General features: G+C 30.5%; 2 protein-coding genes across 2 annotated transcripts; both read left to right on the top strand.

The window, feature by feature from the left end:
- Positions 1-657: 657 nt before the first annotated feature.
- PG994_000172 (uncharacterized protein) lies at positions 658-1,148 on the top strand (the record flags this gene model as incomplete). The annotated part of the gene is made up of 2 exons (XM_066851581.1): positions 658-785; positions 842-1,148. 2 exons carry the CDS (start codon positions 658-660, stop codon positions 1,146-1,148), a joined length of 435 nt encoding a protein of 144 aa, XP_066722213.1.
- A 2,911-nt stretch (positions 1,149-4,059) lies between these two features.
- Positions 4,060-5,400, top strand: PG994_000171 (choline dehydrogenase; the record flags this gene model as incomplete). The annotated part of the gene is made up of 3 exons (XM_066851580.1): positions 4,060-4,240; positions 4,341-4,796; positions 4,829-5,400. 3 exons carry the CDS (start codon positions 4,060-4,062, stop codon positions 5,398-5,400), a joined length of 1,209 nt encoding a protein of 402 aa, XP_066722212.1.
- Between the last annotated feature and the right edge of the window lie 15,195 nt (positions 5,401-20,595).

Here is a 20,595-nt window from a genome sequence, read left to right as displayed (position 1 = left end):
TCGACATTAATAACAAACTAATAAGGACGAGGCGAAGCTCGCTGTATTCGCATCGGGTCCAATGTAATTTGTTATCCTTGTGCGGGTGTTGTCCGGCGAATTATACGGGCGGCATCTACTCAGCTCTTTCAGCTGGAGACCACAGGGGCCAATGGGATTGCGAGAGAGGGTAGTTAGGAGGTGAACGTCACTAATTAGTATGCAGTGGCTTTGATGTCAGCAGTGCCATGGACATATGTTACTCGTACAATAGGGCTTACGTGCGGAACGAGCTAAAGAGGGGGCGGGCTACTCGTGGCTGGGCTAAGCGTGGCGATCTGCAACAAATACGAGGAGTGGAAAAGTAAGCAACGTAGCACAGTGACACGGAGACACGGTAACACAATGACACAGCGAAACTGCTAAGCAGTCAAAGTCCCTACCCGCCGATCAGCATTCCGATGGTAGTTTGCCATTGACTCGCGAAAGTCTTAGAGACAGGTCACGTTACATGGTGGCTGAAATTAAATGTATATAAACGAATGGAAATTCCACTGGTGCAGACTGAGATAGTTCCATAGCTTTAACGGACATACAGAATAATCCTTTCTTATATAGATCCAACTCTTTTTATCATATCCCTCATCGGACAACCCCAGGCCATCTTATACCATCAAAATGATCGCCTCCATGATCGCAGTCGCGTCCACCATTACGGCCGCCGCCGCCTTCAACCAAGGCTACGCCCAGAACTTCCAGTCCTCTTCCTCCCCCTCCAAACCCATCGCGTCGCGGGATGCACCGCCGTACGCCGAGTGGCCCGCAACCGACTTCGCCGAGGCTGCTCGCCCGGCGGGTGCAGCGCCTCCTTCAACATCAGCGCCCCCGCGGGCTACATCGCGGCGGCGCCGGCCTTCGATGTCGTCTGCCACCCCATCTACATCCAGCAGGGTTGGCTAGACTGCGACAACGTGGGTGCTGGGCAGGCCAACTCGCGCGTCCAGTCCATGTGGACCGACGCGTCTGAGAGCGAGCTTATTAAGATCTCCGTCGCGCACATCTGGACCGACGAGGGTGGGAAGCGGACCAATGCCACGGGATTTGCGGAGATCGAGGCCGGGACGGTGGCGTTCAATGTGCCCGTCACTATGTTGAGTGCGGTGCTTTGAAGGGGGGAGAAGGGGGAAGTAGGATACAACATTTCGGGTGGAGCGTTGGCCGGTGTTGAGGATTGACCGTGTCAGTAATGAGAGACCCGACGACACCTGCATAGAATAAATTAAGTAGCCCAGCTATATGCCCAATTCTGACTTAGCTCACCTACTTAGCTAACCCGATGCCACCTTGACTATTTCTTTCTCTTCATTACACTAGCTTTTGATGATGGATAGTATGGTATGACCACAGATATTTGTGTCCCTTCGTTCGCAATAATATCATGTTGAACCAAATTGCTCTGTAAGATCGTTTGGTATAACACGATGTATCTATCGTATGGCCAGGCGGGTTAATAGCACAACCAAATCGCCAAATCGATATACCTTCTGGAGATCTGAGGTCGGGGGAAATTTGATCTCAATTCCAACCGAAGGGTGGGCAGTAAAGATCCAGTGTATCTGGAATCGTATTGCGGGCCAATAGGGGCGAATTGGGGGAGAAGTAGCGTCCAACGCAGTTTTGCATTGAATATAGGCAGTGAGATATACTTATCCCGATGTGGCAATACCGAAGCAACCGAGCCAACCCGAACACCCCTCGCAGGTGGGAACCAGGTTCACGCCGCATACACCTGCGAAGGTCGCATCTGACCATGCACGTTGGTGGTGATGATGTAATCTAGAAGTTGCCCAGCTGCATAAGCTAAAGCACCCCCTCACGGGCCACTTTACTGAGCTACCCTTACCCCTGTAATCAAAGCCATTTCTACGGCTAGAATTGACGTAAATACACTATCTTTCGTTATTTTTAATAATAATATAGTCCTCCGCCTCCGTGCTATTATTTTTTATAGTTTTTATAGCGTTACGAGGCCCTCTTAACACTTCGACGTCGCTAGCTTTATCCTCGTATACGACCCTACCCTTTAGCCTTCGCTTAGCCCGGCGTATATTAACTATATAAATAAATCGTTATCCTAATGCGATTTTTACTTTTTAACGTATTTCCGTAATTTTTTTATCGAGTTTAGTTTAAAAATAATCGACTTCAGCTTTAAGATACGTAATTTTATTAACACTTTAATTTAAAGCTTTATTAACTTTTTTAATAAAAAACTATTAAAAAAGTATTTTAAAAGTAAAATTTATAGTAATTAATTTTTAATTATTATTCTATAATTCTTAACTATTAAAAGGTATTTTAATAAGTATTAAAATTAATTCGGCGAAAAAATCGAATATTAATTCTTTTTTAATTATTTCCGATAATTTTAAACGTACCCGGGTAATTTTTATATCTTTTAAAATAACGTATTTTAACGATAACGACTTCGAGTAATCTCGCGAATAAATCTTAACCGTTTTTTAAACGTTTTTAATTATAAAAGAAATTAATATATTAATTTTAACTTAATAATATATTTTTAATATATCTATTTTTATAAGCTTTAATTTAAAAATCGTATTCGAGTACTTTTTTAAAATAATCTTTAACCTTTTCTTTAATAAATTAAAAACTTTTATATTTAAAACTTATATTATATAATTATAATATAATTTATAAAAAATAAGTTATATTTTATTTAAAAAATAAAACTATAAAAAATTATTATTTATATACGATTTATAGTTATTATAAATTAAAACAACTTATTTATTATTATAACGAGATTATATATAAGGGATAAAAATGTCTTAAATTTAATCTAAAGCTATAATATTACTTATCCACTTTTTAAGCAACGCTTTAAACAGCTAGTTATCTTAAAAATAGCCGTCTTAGTCTTAAAACTACTAGCTTTAAACGTCGGCCCCTTTAAAAATAACTAGCGGCGAGAGGGGTACCCTATTATAGCCTACACACTCTAGGGTAGTAATTTATTCCTTTTTTTCGACGTCTTTTTTAAAGGCTAAATAATTAATAGTTTTAATAATTACTTAATAGTTACCATTAACGCCTTAGCCGATACTTATTTTATTAATATTATAAAAGCGTTTAAAAGAGATATTAACTAGTTTTAAGATATTAAGTTTATTAAAAAAAACGTTAATATTTATTATTATAACTTTATTAACCCGGTTATAATTAATTATTTTCGACTTTACGGTTTTAACGAACTTATTTTTAATTAAAAAACGAGTATATTATTATTATTTTAAATTATAAAAGGCTTTAAAAGCGTTTAATATTCGTTAAACTATAAATTTAAACTTAATTAATAACTTAATATATTAATTCATTTTTTAAAAATAATAATAAGACTTATTAATCTTTAATAAACTTATTTCTAATAAATATACCGGCGAGACGAGGTTAAATATATAATCGGGTGGTTAACTATTTACGGGCGGATTCGCGAATAGCTGCTCCGAGCTTTATGTCGCGTACGGTAGCCTGTGCACGCTTTTAAATATTAAACGAAAATATCGTTATAAAGAGTAGAAATAAGCGAAAAGAATAAGGGTAATAGTAATTTTAAAAAATAAAAAGTAATAATTAAATTAAAGAGTTTTTTAATTGAGATGCATGGTAAAAAGACGCGTTCGTGGGGTAAAACGCGGTGGCCCGTGACGGGGTGGCCCGTGAGGGGGTGCTTTAGCTTATTCTATCCCTTGCCCGGAAGACGCAATTAGGCCTATCGTGGGAAAAGTCCCCTTTCTTTCCCTTTGCTGATGATGTTTGTATACTGTGTAGCCACCATTTTGGGGCAACAGCTTGCGACATCGCCTAGACAGAAATGTGCGTAGACAATAAGAAACTAAGAAAAGAAAGAAAGGTGGTAAACAGAGAGTTAGCTGCATAGATTATATAAAAAGCAATGAAAGCTGCCGCGCTGTAGACCTGTTGGATCTGGCTTATCGCGTATCCTGCTCTTTGCCTTTTCTTCCTCTCCATTTTCTCTCTGCAATCGACACAGTCAACATGGATCTGTTCTTCAGTGGTGGGTTGCGTGGCTTGCTTATAACATGGTTGCTACTGGATGTCACCAAGGCAGCCACCTCATACGATGGCAGAACAGTCAAGGAATCCTATGATTACATAGTGATCGGCGGCGGGACTTCTGGGCTCGTTGTTGCAAATCGACTATCTGAGGACCCGAAAAGTACGGACTAGGTTTCTCAACCCCTTTTCTCAACCTCAACACAGCTCAGGGGCATACATATCCTCCAGTCACCTTAGGGGATGATACTAACAAGCCATAGAGAGTTTACTTGTGCTTGAACATGGATATATCAATGATAGCCCCAACACCATGATTCCCCGCGCTGTGGCCAAGTTCCCGAACCTGGGGATCGACTTTTGGAATGTGACCTCGGCGCCGCTCGAGAAGCTCCAGAACCTGAGGACCACTGTGCAGATGGCTGATGTGGTCGGGGCCAATTTCCAGGACCACCCGCAGATGATGGCGTCGTGGAACCTGACCAGCGGTCTCGCGGTCCCGAACCCGGGCACGCTGGCGAGCAACGCGACCTACAACGCCAGCGCGTGGGCCGAGTACGAGGGCAACCGCACAGGGCCCTATACCGTGGCGTGGAGCAACACGGCCGCGTTCCTGCCGCTGCGGAACTTCACGAGCGCGGCCGCCTACGCTGCCATCATGGACGCCGTCGCCGACCCCGGCAGCAGTAAGCGGCGACAGGAGGATGAGGAGTTGATCGGTCTGCCCGGCATCTACCACACCTCCCCCAAGCTTTGGCGGGCTACCGAGCCCAGCGTGCGATCCTGCGGCGGCACCTGGGGAGCCCAGACGCCGCTGCCATCGAGTATCCCTTGACGGCCGGCGGGCTCGGGACCAGCGGATTGAATAAACCGCTGTCACGCGGCACCATTACTCTGGCCCCATCTAGCACAAACAGCAACATCAACAACACTCTTGGTAACATAAGCCCAGCGGACCGCGCCGTGGTCCTAGCCGCAGTGCGCTGGATCCGCGACCTGTACGCCACCTCGCCCCTCCTGGCCAGGTACGGCCCCGTCGAGCTGGCGCCGGGCCTCGCAGCGCAGACGGACGAGGCGATGTGGACCGCGCTGGTGTCCGCGGGCCTGGTGCGGCCCTCCAACGCGCACCCGAGCGGGACCTGCGCCATGATGCCGACGGCGCTGGGCGGCTGCGTCGGGGCCGACCTGCGCGTGCACGGCATCCGGCGGCTCGCCGTCGTCGACGCGTCCGTCATGCCGCTCATCCCGGGCACACACTCGCAGACGACCGTGTATGCGGTGGCGGAGAAGGCGGCTGATCTCATCAAGGCGCGAGCGAGGTAGGGCGTTGGCGGCGGCTCGAAAGGCTACTTTGTGTGGGATTAATAAGTATCTACTACTATGTTTATATATGTAAGTCACGGAAAGAGTGGTGAGGTCTTGCTTGGCAAGATCTGCACTTGGTGTTATAATAATCTCGTTGAGGCTGTTTTTTAGTTATAGGGGGTCTTCGAATATATTAATGTACGTCACCTCATAATTGACACCCCTGTCAACCTCCACCACGATTCACCGCCATTTCGATTCAAAAAGAGATTTCTTAACGAATTCTGATCCGAATTATTTCATTCTTTTAAATATATACTAATTCACTAATAGTGCGTTCATATATCGAAAACGACATCTCTGCTGCCATCTAAGATGTGGCAAGCGGCGAATCTATTTATAAGGCTGCCCTTTATTAGGGTATTTTACGGTCTACCTTTATTAATCGACTTCACGGCCGATAGTTATGTTAAGAATTAAAATCTATTTATTAAAAGCTCTCTCTAGTTTAAGAGAAGTATCTAGCAGACTAGATTTTAGTTTAAAAAGCCCTTAGCGTTATATTAATGTATATATAAATTAAGGAACTAGCTTAACACGTTTTAACCCTTTATAGTAGCCTTATATTATTAGGTAAAAACTAGATATATTTATTTTTTTAACGTAGCCTTATAAATAAAGAGGTAACGTTATATCGACTCTTAGTATATTAATAAAGTATTAATTAAAGTAATTAAGTTTTAATTTTTAATTAAATTACGTATACTTTAAATTTAAGCTATTAAACTTATAAATAAGTATAATATTAACGAGCACGGTATTTTAAAAAGCTAAAGAGGTAATAGCCTTATAATAAGCAGTTTAAAATTACGTTTTATATTAAATGGGCTCTCGTACGTACGGTGGTTCCGGTTTTAATCGGGGTTTAATCGTTCTTATTCTATTATTCATATTTATTTTCAGTACGAGCTACGAGGGGCATCGTATACCCCTTTTAATGAAATAGGAAAGGGGTTCGTACGCGTAGGTACGTGGCACTTTTTTAAAGTAATATAGAAAATCTTAGTTCTTACTGTTCTAATACTAGTAACTTTTTATTTTAACGATAGATTTAGCCAGCTCCCCTTATTAAGACGAGTCTTCCCGTCGTAAAGGTCTCGTACGGATGGGTTGCGTTAATCCGGTATTCGGTACCTGTTTAAGCCGTATAAGTAATGCTATACCTTTTTAATATTATTTTTATTAAATAGCAGGTCTTTTTAATTAGTTATTTTAATTATTTAATAATAATAACGGTATTAAAGAAAAATTATTATATATTAACGCGTTTTTTTTCTTATTATAAATTAGAAAGAACTGTTTAAAAATAATAATAGTAATAGGTACGCGCTTTTATATATTAAATTACGTTATATTTTATTAAAGATCGTATCTCTTTTTTTTTTTATTCGCCGTGCGAGTCTAGCCGCTCGATATATGCTTTTATATATACGGTAAGGCTATTTATCGAGATTATCTGCTCGAGGGCTTTATTTAAGGATTTTTTAGTAAAAGCGTTTATAAGGTTATTTCGGCCGTCGACCTAGCAGATTTCCGAGATCTCCTTTTTTTTATATAATTTTCGGAGTGATATAATATCGATTATTAGTCTTTTCTCGTTCGTTATTCCTAATTTAATTAAATATTTATCGAGTAAATATTTTTATTAATAAGCCGGTAATAAAACGCGGCGTCCGTTAGGTAAGTAATATTTTATTATACGTTTTCCGGATCGAAATAGTCGTACTTTTTTTCGTCGTTTTTTAGCTTTTCCTTTTTCCTTTCCTAGTTTCGGACGAAATCCCCGTATTTTTTTTAAGTAAAGAGATCTTGTTCCACGTTATTATACGTTTAGAGGTATTAGATTATTATACGGGGTTATTTTTCGGCTAAGTGATTTATTAATTAATAGTTTTATTTATAGTAGATTCGGTAGGTTTTTTGTTTAAACTGCCGGTTTTTATACGATAACCTTAGCTAAAAGGTGTTAACGGGTCGCTAGTTACTTTCTTATCTTAATAGTCGGTTATTATATAGTAATTTATTATTATAGATTAATTAGTTTTCTCGTGTATAATTATTTATAAACCGTTTATTAATTAGGTATATATTTTTAGCCGGGTATCGATATAATTTTTCCGTTAAGTATCGTTCCGAGATCTTTTAATCCGCTGCTATATTTAGCGATACGCGAAGGTCCGAGAATAGCGCTTTATATATTAGCTTTTAGTGGATAAGGGCTGGTGAAAGTTTCGGAACTCCTCGATAAGCTTTTACGACGGAGGTATAGAGAGCGATCTTTTTTTTAAATCCTTTTCCGAAGGCTCGTTATATAAGCTAGAGTTTATTTAATAAGATTTTTAAAACTTTAATAAGTTATTTTTTAACGTTTTTATTTTTTACTCGTATAAAAGAGGTTATTATTTAATCCGTAAAATATTATACGTAATTTATTATTATATTAAAGTACGAATCTATTAAATAATATATCTTATCCTATCTCTTTTTAAGTCCGATATAATTAAAATAGAATACCTCCGCACGGCCAGAAAAAGTATTTAAAAAAACTATATAATATTAGTTTTTTAATATATCTAGCCGTTAATATATTTTAATAAATATCTATACTTTATTATAAAAGATGTCGTAAAGCTTGCCGGTATAGTTCTTTTTTTTTTTATACCTTCGAAAAAGTAACGATCTTATTTTAATCGATTTTACCGTTATAAATAGCTCGGCTTAGAGGGATATCGTATTTCGTAATATACGCTAGACTAGATAATCGTGCCGTCTGGTCCGGCGGTATTGGAGTCGGAGAAAGAAAAAGGATAATGTTTTACGACGCTTAGATATTTAAGAATCCAGGGTTAGACGTCGGGCCTAAAGTATTTAAGATTCCGGGATTAAACGTTAGTCTTAGAGTGCCCTATAGTGTCGCGAACGATTACTCCGTACGGAGACCGGGTGTCTCTCGCTTAGGCGGCGGTTCTTTAATTATTTATTCTCGGGAAGAGTATAGAACATCCTCTTTTTAAGTTTCCGAAATCGGTTCTGCCGGTCGGTTTTATTAATATATAAGATCGGCCGGTAACACTAGACTTATAAGCTTAACTTTAAAAGATCCGTTCGTTAATATATTAACTCCGTATTTTTTAAAATAATTAAAAAGCTCTTTTTAAAATATACGGTTAATTTAGCCGAACTAGTATTCGGTTTATTCGTTAAATTTTATAATAAACAATTTTTTAAAAAAGGTTTTTTTTATTTTTAATATATAATATTTTAAAAAGTATCGTATAAGGTATATTATAAATAGTTTAGGTATTATTTTTTTAAAAAGTACGTTTAAAGGTTCGAGTTTTTAAAAAACGAGGTTAACGTTTCTTTTTTAAACTATTAAAATGATTCCGATATTTTAAAATACTTTTTCATATATAAACGGTTCGGGGTTTAAAATCGTCGGTTTATCTAGGTTCGATACGTCTAAGCTCGATCCCAATTCGCCGACCGCGATTAATTCTATTTAATAAAGGTTATTATTTTATAAATCGTATAATAAAATTATTTAAATATATAATTATATATAGCTTAACTAGTTTCGCGTATAATTTAAAACCTAGTCTCCTCCTTATAATATATACTCGGGAAAAAGGGTTCCTCTTCGTACAGTTAATTTAATTCGGCTCTTCCTCCGAATCTCTAACGGGCGGAAATTCTCGGGGCTCTTTAATACGGTCGCTTTTATATCGATAAAGGCGTAAAACCGTTTCTTTATTCTTATTAATTTATAATCGTTACGAGTAATTATTAATTAATATTAAATAAGCTCTCGTATATATAATAATTCCGGTTTTAATCGAGGTTTAATCGTTCTTATTTTATTATTTATATCTATTTTTAATACGAGCTACGAGGGGTATCGTATGCCCCTCTTAATAAAATAAGAAAGGGGTTCGTGCGCGTAAGTACGTAGCACTTTTTTTAAAGTAATATAGAAAATCTTAATTCCTGCTATTCTAATATTTTATTTATTAAAAACAGCTTAGTTTAAAGTATTAAACGACGATATTAAAATATATATTAATACTTAATAGGGCTATTTTTCTTTTAGTAATTTATAAAGGTAAATCGGTCTAAGAGTAATAGTTCTCTTAAAAACTAAATAAATTTAAAGAATAAAAGTTCGATATAAGTAAAAAAGGCTAAACGAATAACGAAATCGCTATTAAATAACTCGAAGATATCTTTATATTAAAAACTACTTTAAATAACTTAAAGAATACTCGTTTACTTATTTTAAATACGTATAATAGTTATATAACCGACGATTTTATATTATTTTATTATTAAAATAATATTTACTTATTATTTTTACCCCTTTATTTATTATATATTCTTTAACCTTTTAATGTGAAGGTTTTTACTTTTATAAAAGTTTAATATTAAAAAGAGATTAGTTTCTTATTTTTATTAAGAAATAAAACTTCTTTATATACTATATTAGAGCTTATAAAAAGGCTTTATCTACTTAAAATATTAAGGGTGGTTAGCGTGGTAGTAATCTTTAGCTCGTAAGCTAAGGCACTCCTCTATAGACCACCCCCTTTACGAACCACTGTGTTTCGCGTTATAAACGCGTTAAAGCTTTAAATAATAATATAGATTTCTTTTATTAATTTTACCTTTTAATTATATATATTATTATTATTTTATTCGGTTTTTTTAATTATTTTTTTATATTATCGTTTAATACTTAAAAACGCGCGTAGGTTATAATACGTGACGTAAAGCTTAGACTAAATGTTCGCGAAGCCGTTCGTAGATAAAATGCCGACCGATCGTACGTTATCTGGCGCCTAGCCGGTATACCGACGCGATAAGAGCTGAATAAAGACCGGCAGGTATTGTTATTATTTTTAAAGAATTAATTAACGAATTAAGTTATTAGCTAAGCTAGATTAAGCTTCGCACTAACGCTTATTAAGTTTAAATATATAGCTTAATAAATATTAAACGCTTTCGAGGCGTTTTATACGTTAAGGTAACGTTAATATATTCGAATTTTAATTAAAAACGAGTTTATTAAAACTATTAAGTTTAAAATAATTAATTATAGCTACGTTAATAAAATAACTATTATTAATATTAATATCTTTTTTGATAAATTTAATATTTTAAAACTAATTAATATTTCTTTTAAACGCTTTTATAATATTAATAAAATAAGTATTAATTAAAGCATTAATAATAACCATTAAGTAGTTATTAAAGCTATTAGTTATTTAATTTTTAAAAAATACGTCGAAAAAGGGGGAATAGATTATTACTATAGAGTATATAGGCTATAATAGCGTAGCCCTCTCGCCGCTTGTTATTTTTAAGGGGCCGACGTTTAAAGCTAGTAGTTTCTAGACTAAGACGGCCATCTTTAAGATAACTAGCGGTTTAAAGCATCGCTTAGAGGGTGGACTAATAATCCTATAATATTAGATTTAATTTAAAATATTTTTATTCTTTATATTCGATCTCGCTATAATAATAAATAAGTCGTTTTAATTTATAACGGTTATAATTTATATATAAACAAAGATTTTTTATAGCTTTATTTTATTAATAAAATATAACTTATTTTTTACGAGCTATATTATATAGGTTTTAAATATAAAGGTTTTCGAGCTATTAAAGAAAAGGCTAAGAATCTATTTAAAAGTATACTTAAACGCGGTTTTTAAATTTAAGCGTATTAAATTAAATATATAAAAAGTATATCGCTAAGCTAAGATTAACGTTTTAACTCTTTTAATAATTTAAAATGTTTAGAAAATAGCTAGGATTTATCCGCGGGATCGATTGAAACCTTTATTATCGAAATATATTATTTTAAAGGATTAAGGTGTCGCTTAACTACGTTTAAAGTTACCCTCGACAGTTAATAAAAAATCGACGCTTAATTTCGTCGCCGAATTAGTTTTAACGCTTATTAAAACACCTTTTAATAATTAAGTAACGTGCTTTATAAGCGAGCTATGTATTTTTAATTAATTTTCTTATAATTAATTTTATATTAATGTTTTTCTTTTTATAAGTATAGAATTAAAAAATAAAGAAAAAGGCTTAATTTAACGTTTTAAGCGTTTTAAAATAACTCGAAATTAAGTATATAAAAAGCTATAGCGAATCGATTATTTAATTTACGCGACGCGGGACGCGTCGGCGTTAATTAGGCCTTTAATTTTATATAATAATAATTAGACCTCTAGACGTATTTTAATCGAAAAATCGATTATTAAAGAGTTCTTTATAAAGATCTCGACGCGTATCGCGCGTAATTTATTTTCGTACGGAATATAATTTATAAATACGGGATCTAAAAAAGAGGATATCTATAACTTCAACGAGACCGGCTTTTTTATAAGCTAAATCTCGTTCGAAATAGTCGTAACCACTTCCGATTAACGCGGAAAGCTTAAGGTAATATAGTAAAAGAACCGGGAATAAGTTATAATTATTTAGGGCGTCGGATTACACGATTACGCTATCCCTCTATATATTATTTTTACCGGGAAAACGCACTTCTCTTCCTAGTACGAAAATAGCTTATTATTAAAGGACTAGGTGATCGTAGTTATTAAAAATAGCTAAATTACGAATAAAAAGGCGAAGACTAGATTTAATATTTTAATTAATATATTAAATATTATATAAAAGGTCGTTATTATTTTTTAGTTTTAAACGGCTATAAAAGTTATTATTTAATAATTTTCGAGCTTTATTATAAAAAGAACTCGATTATTATATTTAATATACTTTTTTATTTATTATATAAGCTTTAACTTTTTAATATCGGCTATTTTCGTATATTAAAAAAGGCGTATAAAAAAGAAATTAAATAAGCTAGTTAACGGTGCTTCGGTCACCTAATATAACGGCGACCCTAAAAACTAATAATAATACTATATAATAATAATACGAATAATTCAATTAAAAATTACTACAAAATCTTAAAAATACCGTTTCAGTCTCGAAACGTATTTATAACACTCCTAATCTCAGATTTAGAGTTATATTTAATTATAACGGCTTTCGGCGCTAACGATAAACGAGTGATAGCCTAGGGTTCCGGTATAACGCTATTTATTTCCCTTTTAATTATTATAGTATCTCGTATATACGTAAACTTTTAATTAAGGTTAAATATTACTCTTTTTTTCTTTTTACTTCTTTTTTTTAAAATTACTTTTTAAAAGTTATTTCTCGTGCTCTAATTAGCCGATCTAGTTATTTAAAGTATTTAGACTTTTTTAGAGCTTCCGGAATAAAACCCGGCGCGTCGCGCTATTAAAAATAATATTATTATTATTAAACGTATCTGCTAACTTTTTAATTAAGCGGCTAGTTATAAATATTAGTAACGCTATAGAGGAGAATTATTTATCGAAAACGTTGGGGGGAAGCTTAGATAGTCCTACTTCTGCTTGGTTTTCTATCCTCCGGTTTCGGTTATTAAGAGGCTTATTAATATTACGAGGGAATATATTAATTACGGCCTAGCCGCTAGCTATTATATACGGCTAAAAGGTAAACCTTTTAATTAGTTCGTAATACCGGAAGAAGTCCTTTTACTTATATTTATATTATTAAACCCTATATAGTATAGGGTTATTTTCTAATGGTAGGTATCCTTTAATATATTAAAGGGATTAAGATCTCGGGGGTTATAATAGGTGCAACGAGTATGCCAAAAGGAAGAGAAGCTATATTTTATACTTTAAGCACGTTATAATAAAGTTCTCGCTTACGTGGCTAGCGTGGCTATCCAGGATAATAAGCCGCCACTAATCTTCGTTTTAAAGCTTTATATAAGGGATAAAAACCTTATTTAACCACACCAAGGCCAGCTCTTTATTGGTCTAACCTTTAAGGGATGCCGTAAAAACTTAATCCTCCATAGCATTCGTTAGCGAGTCCTCCTCCTCCGGAAACTATTACTACTAGACCTATTAACCTTTAAATATAATAAAAGGAGGCAAGGCTCGGCCTAAAGCGTTATTATATTTAACCGTAAAAGCCTATTCTCGGTTAAAAGAGTTTATAACTAGTATTTTCTTTATTTTAATAAGTTTAATAATTATTATATTCGTTTTATAATCGAGCTAATTACCGATCTCGTCGATATTAAACCGAAACTTTAGAAGGATCGATTTTAAAATAAGATTATTAAGCCGTTTAAAAAACTCGATAATTTTTTATATAAAAGTTACATTAAGCTTTAAGAAATCTATCCTTTTAAAAAAAATAGTACTAATAAATAAATAACGAGTAATAAATCTTTTAACTTAATATTTACCGAGTATTATATTAATCCCGTTAATTTAAAAAATTCGTTAAACAAATATCCAAAAAATAACGTACGCCGGTAAGTAGTTTAAATTATATTACGTAAGGTATTAAATTATAATCTAAAACTCTTCCGCTATTATTAAGGTTTAAAAAGACTTATTCCGTTATTTTATAGTTTTGCGGCCATAAATCCGAGCCTTTAGAATTATTTTAAAGATATTATGCTTTTCGGCGGCTTATTTTATTAACGAGCTATTTATAACATCTTAAATCGCGCGTTATAATACTAACTCGTTAAGTTTACAACCTATCGAAAAGAGGAAAAAAAAGGAAGAAGATAGTATTATTTAATTAATTATAAATTAAAAGCTGACTAGTTTATATACTAATTTATATATAATGCTGTCGGGAGCTATTTAAATTTAAGGGTCGCCGTTACATGAGGTGACCGTAGCACCGTCAGCTGGCTTATTTTATACGGATATATATTATTTATATTTTAAAGGAGGACTTTTTATTAACGTTTTTAAAAGCGTTTTAAGAGATTTTTACCGTTTTAAATATATAAAGCTTTTAAAAAATAGGACTCGTTTCGTATAATCCGGAATATACTATTTTATAATTAAATATAAAGCTATATATTTTAATACCTCCGGGAACGTTTTTTAGCTTATTTATTCCTTAAGAATTAAAAACTTTAAATAATTTAATTAAGGCTTAATTTTTAACCGAATACGTTTAAACCCGTATTATAAAGTATTAAAATAACTTTTTAACGTTTATTTTAATTAGTTTTAATTAGATCGTAAAAGTTATAACGTATATTATATATTAAGTTACTCTTTTAAAAGGTAAGAACGCGACATTTTAAAAGGTAAATAAGATGCTTAGCCGGCGCCGCTATACGAAAAAGAAACGGCTATAAAATAGAGGATTACTTCGTATATAAGCTAGAAAAGACTTGTAGTTTTAAAAGGACGTTAATAAATAGATATAAAACGAATTACGTCGGAGGAGTAATTATACGAGGACGTTTAAGATACGTTTATAACGTTATAAAATCTACGGAGAGCCCGGGTATAATACGCGTACTTATTAGAATAATATAGAAGTATTTAAAGATAAAGATTCCGATTAATTTTAATATATTAAATACGTTGTGGTAAAATTAACTTATATTTTATCGAAAGAGGTATAAAAAAAATGAGATATTCGCTTATATAGGACATTCGTTTATGGGATACGTTATAAATTATAACGAACTTAATAAACCTTTAAACTACTCGAAAAACCTAAATTTTAAATACTAAAGATAATACTTCATATAAAGAAAAGTATAAAAACAGCTCCGCTAATATACTAAGAAACGCTTTATAAAGAATAAAGGGAATAATAGTAATAATATAATAAACGATCGTAAAAAATCGATAATTACTTATAAGAGTAGCGCTTAAAAAATAAATGCCGCTTATTATAAAATAATAATAATAAGCGGACTAAAATAAGTCCCTATATTAAATAATAAATAATCGAGCTGTTTACGAGTATATTATATTAATAATAAGTATAAAAAAAGTCTATATTAAATCGCTACTCGATAATAAAGTATAAAGAAATTATATTTCATTATAAATCGTTAATTACCTTAAACTCGAATAATAAGAAAAAAACGCTTTATATTAACTTAAAACCGTCGATAAAGGATTTATAACCTATAACGATAAAGAAATACGGAAAGAAATCGCGAACTTTTTAGTTAATATTAAAAAACGATATAAACGAATCACGTATAATATTACGGACGTCGCAAGATACGATATAATTTTAAAAATACCCTAATTACGAGTAAATAATTTTAAAATTAATTAGAAAATAAGCTAACTTTAATAAGATATATTAAAAAGAGGTTTAATTAATAAGTAGCGGTTTAAAAAATAACCTCTTAATAAACTTAAAATTTTTAAAATATATATTATTATTAAAAAGTTTAAATTAAACGTTATAATAATTATACTAAAGAAGTACTAGTAATTCGAAGCCTTCTTTAATAAAAAAATAAAAATAGGCTTACCGCTTTATATATAATAAAACTATAAAATACTTTATTTATAAAAAAAAGAGGTCGTAAATTAATAAGCCTTTTAACAAGAGTAGTTACTTCGCTAATTAAAGTGCGTTAAAAGGTACCTGAGAAATAAAAATGTGGCCGGCTTAAAATAAACCGGTTAAAATATATCTCTTAAAAGATAACTTTAAAACACCTTTAAAGCGGTTAAAAAAGCACTTTAAAGAATGTTCACGCTTGATTTTAAAAAAAATAAAGCTTTAGTTCATTATAATAAAAGTCTTTTTAGTATTATTAAAACTTAATATATATACGTAAAATCTAATAATATCGTATATTTAAACTCGTTAATAAAAGAGATTATAGTTATTTATATTAATAATTAACTTTTCTTTAGATTAAATATTAAGGTTAATATATTTCTTAATTCATTAAATAATATCGACTAGTTTTTAAAAGTTAAAATTTGTTAATAAATAATAATAAGCTATATTAAGCTTAACTAATACTAATATATTAATAAGGCTTTAAAAAAGTTAAAGTTTAATCGAGGTAAGGCGATAAAGACTTTAATAAACTTTAAAGTGCTCTCGAAATTTACGAGATAATATACGTATACATTAAGTGAATTAAAATATTATATTTATATTTAAATAACTCGTATATTATTATTTATAATAAATATAATATAGTTTAATATTTAATTCGTTATAAATAGTTAATTATAATATATAATTAATTTTATATTAATATAATTAAAGCATATAATTAAAGTATATAGTTATTTATAAAGTGATAAAAATAAAAGCTTATTATATTAGTAATTAAATAGTTTTTTAGTTACTTATATATTTAATTTACTACGCTTAATTTAAGAATAATATATAATATAAACTATAAATATAAATAAAATATTAAACAATCGGTTATAAGCTGTATAACTTTTATAATCGAGTATTTCGTTATTTAAAAATTAACTTCATAAAATTATATAATATTATTAATTACGAAAAATAAATACGTGGCCGTAAATAAAGTTATAAAAAAACTTATTTATATTTAAAACTTATTAATAAAACTAAGTTAATAATTAAAAAAGCTTATTATTATATTAAAAAAAATATAATAATAGAGTTGTTAATTAAAATTATATAAGTATTTAAAAAGTAAAGGCACGTTAAATACCGCTATTATTATATTAAAAATAAAATATAAGTAAATAACGTATTAATTAAATATATAAAATGGATTAAAGATTAAATTAATAAGCTTATAAAGCCGCTCTCGATTAATATATTTAAAGATTTTATTAAATTAATTATATTAAATAATAAATTAAAAGCGTTAAAAGGCCTTTAAAAAATATAATAATATATTTCGTAGCTTTAATAAGGCCGTATAAAAATAAAATATTACGATTTAATTATTAATTACGAGAGCATTTAAATATATAATAATATATCGTTAAAAAGTCGTATAAATAATTAATTTAATGTAATAATATATTATAATATATTTTAATACGAGATGAAAGTATATTAAGGTTTCTTTATATATCTTATATAATAAGCGTATATATAAAAAAGAGTTAATATACGTTTAAATACTAAAGACTTATATATATAATATAAAATAAACTCGGTAAATAAATATAAAACTTAAGCCTTTAAACCCTCGCTTTTTTAAAAATTTCTATATTAATTAATCACTTATAATACTTATTAAAGTATCGAATTTAATTATTTAATCGCTTAATAAGTTATATATATAATATTAATTTATAAAGTAATATTAACTTTAAACGATTAAAAACGAGGGAATATATTAATTTTATAAATTAATATATTTAATAAGTATTAGTTATTTTCTATTATTAAATGAAATTAACTTCCCTTTTTTATATTAATTAACGCGTGTTATAACGAATATTAATTTAATTATATTTATTATAAAACTAGTTTTATTAAAACTTTATATATTTTTATTTAAAACATTATATTTAGTTTTAATATTCGCGATTAACGCGAATTAGCCGGAAATAATACTTAAATCTTTATAAAAAGCCTTTTAATAATCGTATTAACGGTTTATTTAGTTTTTAAAATCCGGGCTATAATTAAAAAAGCGTTTAATTTAATACTTATTAACGCGGTCCTCGCCGCCGCGATTTTAAACAAAATTAACTATATTTTTTATAATATTAATATTAAAAAACATTTTTTAAATATTTAAATTAATTATATAATTATAAAGCACCTCTTTTTTAATTAAATATAACTTATATTATAAATATTAAATCTTATATTAAAGCTTAATATTTTAAAATTAATTATTTAAAATAATTTAAAAAATACTATATACTTTTATAATAACTTTTTAATTAATTTAATTTAAACTCTTTCGCGTCTCTTAAATTATTAAACTAATACAATATTTTTTAATTAATTTAATATTATAATTATAAAAATATTATATATTAAAGTTTAATTATATAAAATAAAAAAACTTTACTTAATAATATAGTTAATTTAATAATAAACCACGTTAACTTTTTTATATATGAAAAATATAATTATACGTTAATAATTAATTAATTAATTTAATAAAATTATTAAGTTTTAATACTTTTAAAGGGGGGTTAATAAAGAGGAAGGCCGTGCGGGTTAGCGAGAGGGGGTTCTACCTTATGTATTACTCTCGAGCGCCCTAAGCTTAGTCAAGCATGATTACCTGGAAACGTCGAGAGAAAAAATGCTGGCAGATTGTTTCCATAGTCGCCTCGTTACATAACTCGGGATTTTTAGCTGGAACCCTAGTGTTACAGTATGTGTAGACTAACCACTGCGTTACAAAGTAAAAGCTCCGGAAATAACTCTTCGGGTTATTTCTGTCCAATTCTACGCCTTAAGTACTACCCCGCGGGGGACCAACCCGCCGATCGTAATACTATGCCTTCTCTTTAAAGGTATGCCCTTATGCTTAAGGTAATAAACCCTTAATATTATATAATTTATTTAAGCTCGATATAAAGAAACTCTAAGGCTTTTATACGGGTAACTAGTTCGTATAAAGCCTTACTTATTTATTAGCGATCTTACTTAAGTAATTAAAAAGAGCTTTTATTTAATAAATATAAGAATCGAACCTACGTCTCTTATTTAATAAAAACGAAAAGTTATTATATTATAATATATATAAATTAATTACTACGTTATAAAATAAAAGCTTTAAAAATAACTCTTCGGGTTATTTTTATTTAATTCTACGCCTTAAGTGCTACCCCGCGGGGGACTAACCCGCCGATCGTAATAACTAGCTGACCTGATCAGGAATTTTATCGGCGTCGATTTAAATAACGACTTAATGTGTCATGCCTAGTTTAACGAACGCTTCTATTATAACGAGGACACACTATTTAATGTAACGTATATAACCTTATAACCGACACCTTATTAAAATAGAACGCGGAAATCGACTATTAACTTTAAATAACTACTATTTCTTTAATTTTAAACTATAATGTAATCGCTTTTTATTATAAATATAATAGATATCTTAGAATTCGATTCTTTAATTTTAACTTAGCCTAGCCCCTCTCTTATATATTATATATTTTTAATTAATACGAATTTCGAATTCAAGATAATTTATACCCTTCGCTTCTTTTAAAGCCTTATAAGCTTTAACTTCTCTTTTAAAGACTATATTTATAATTCCGTATTAATTAATATATAATTCTTTTTATAATATCTTTTTTAAATCTTTATAAATAACTAGTGTTATAAAATAAAGTTATCTTAACTTAATTAATAAAAGTATCGAATTTAATGCTTTAAATTAATACACTTTTTAATATTAATTATAATATATTATTAATTAAAAGAGTTTAAATAAGTATAAAGGCTTTATTTTAATTAACTAAGATTTGTGTTATTTCTTTCGATCGCTTTCAACTATTATTTTCGAATAAAAGAGGGCTAGTAAGTGGCTTAGTAATATATACAAGCTAAATACTATTATTACGTTAATTACCTTTAATATTATAAATCGATAAAGCTTTTTTATAAGCTTTAATATAATATATAAAGAAGTTTTATTTATTAAAAAAAAATCCGTTAATAAAGTTAAGAAACCGATCTCTTTTTAATAATAAGTTTTTATAAAAGTAAAACCCCTAATATTAAAGGGGTAAAAAACGTGTAATAAATAAAGGGGTAAAAATAAAAAGTAAATATTATTTTAATAATAAAGGGATATAAAATCGTCGGTCGTATTTTTACTATACTTATTTAAAATAAGTAAACGAGTATTTTTCGAGTCGTTCGAGGTGGTTTTCGATATAAAGATATCTTCGAGCTATTTAATAGCGATCTCGTTATTCGTCGAGTTTTTATTATTTATATTAAACTTTCATCTTTAAAATTCATTAAATTTTTAAAGGAACTATTATTTTTAAACCGATTTACCCTTATAAATTATTAAAAAAGAGATAACCCTGTCGAGTACTAATATATATTTTAATATAGTTATTTAATACTTTAAACTAAGCTATTTTTATTAAATAAAACTTAGTTTTAAACTATTAATTATAAAGCTATTACTTTTTTAGCCTGTTGAAATATTATGCTCGTTTATATTATACTTATTTTTAAATTTAATAGCTTAAATTTAAAATATACGTAATTTAATTAAAAACTAAGACTTAATTATTTCGATTAATACTTTATTAATGCGCTAAGAGTCGATTCGGCGTTACTTTTTATTTTTAA

This window comes from Apiospora phragmitis (genome assembly GCF_038363925.1).
Source record: "Apiospora phragmitis strain CBS 135458 chromosome Unknown utg000001l:1.0-2902119.0:1.0-2906034.0, whole genome shotgun sequence".
Taxonomy (NCBI): domain Eukaryota; kingdom Fungi; phylum Ascomycota; class Sordariomycetes; order Amphisphaeriales; family Apiosporaceae; genus Apiospora; species Apiospora phragmitis.
Note: the sequence above shows the minus strand (reverse complement) of the source record. Positions and strands in the feature narration are given on the sequence as shown.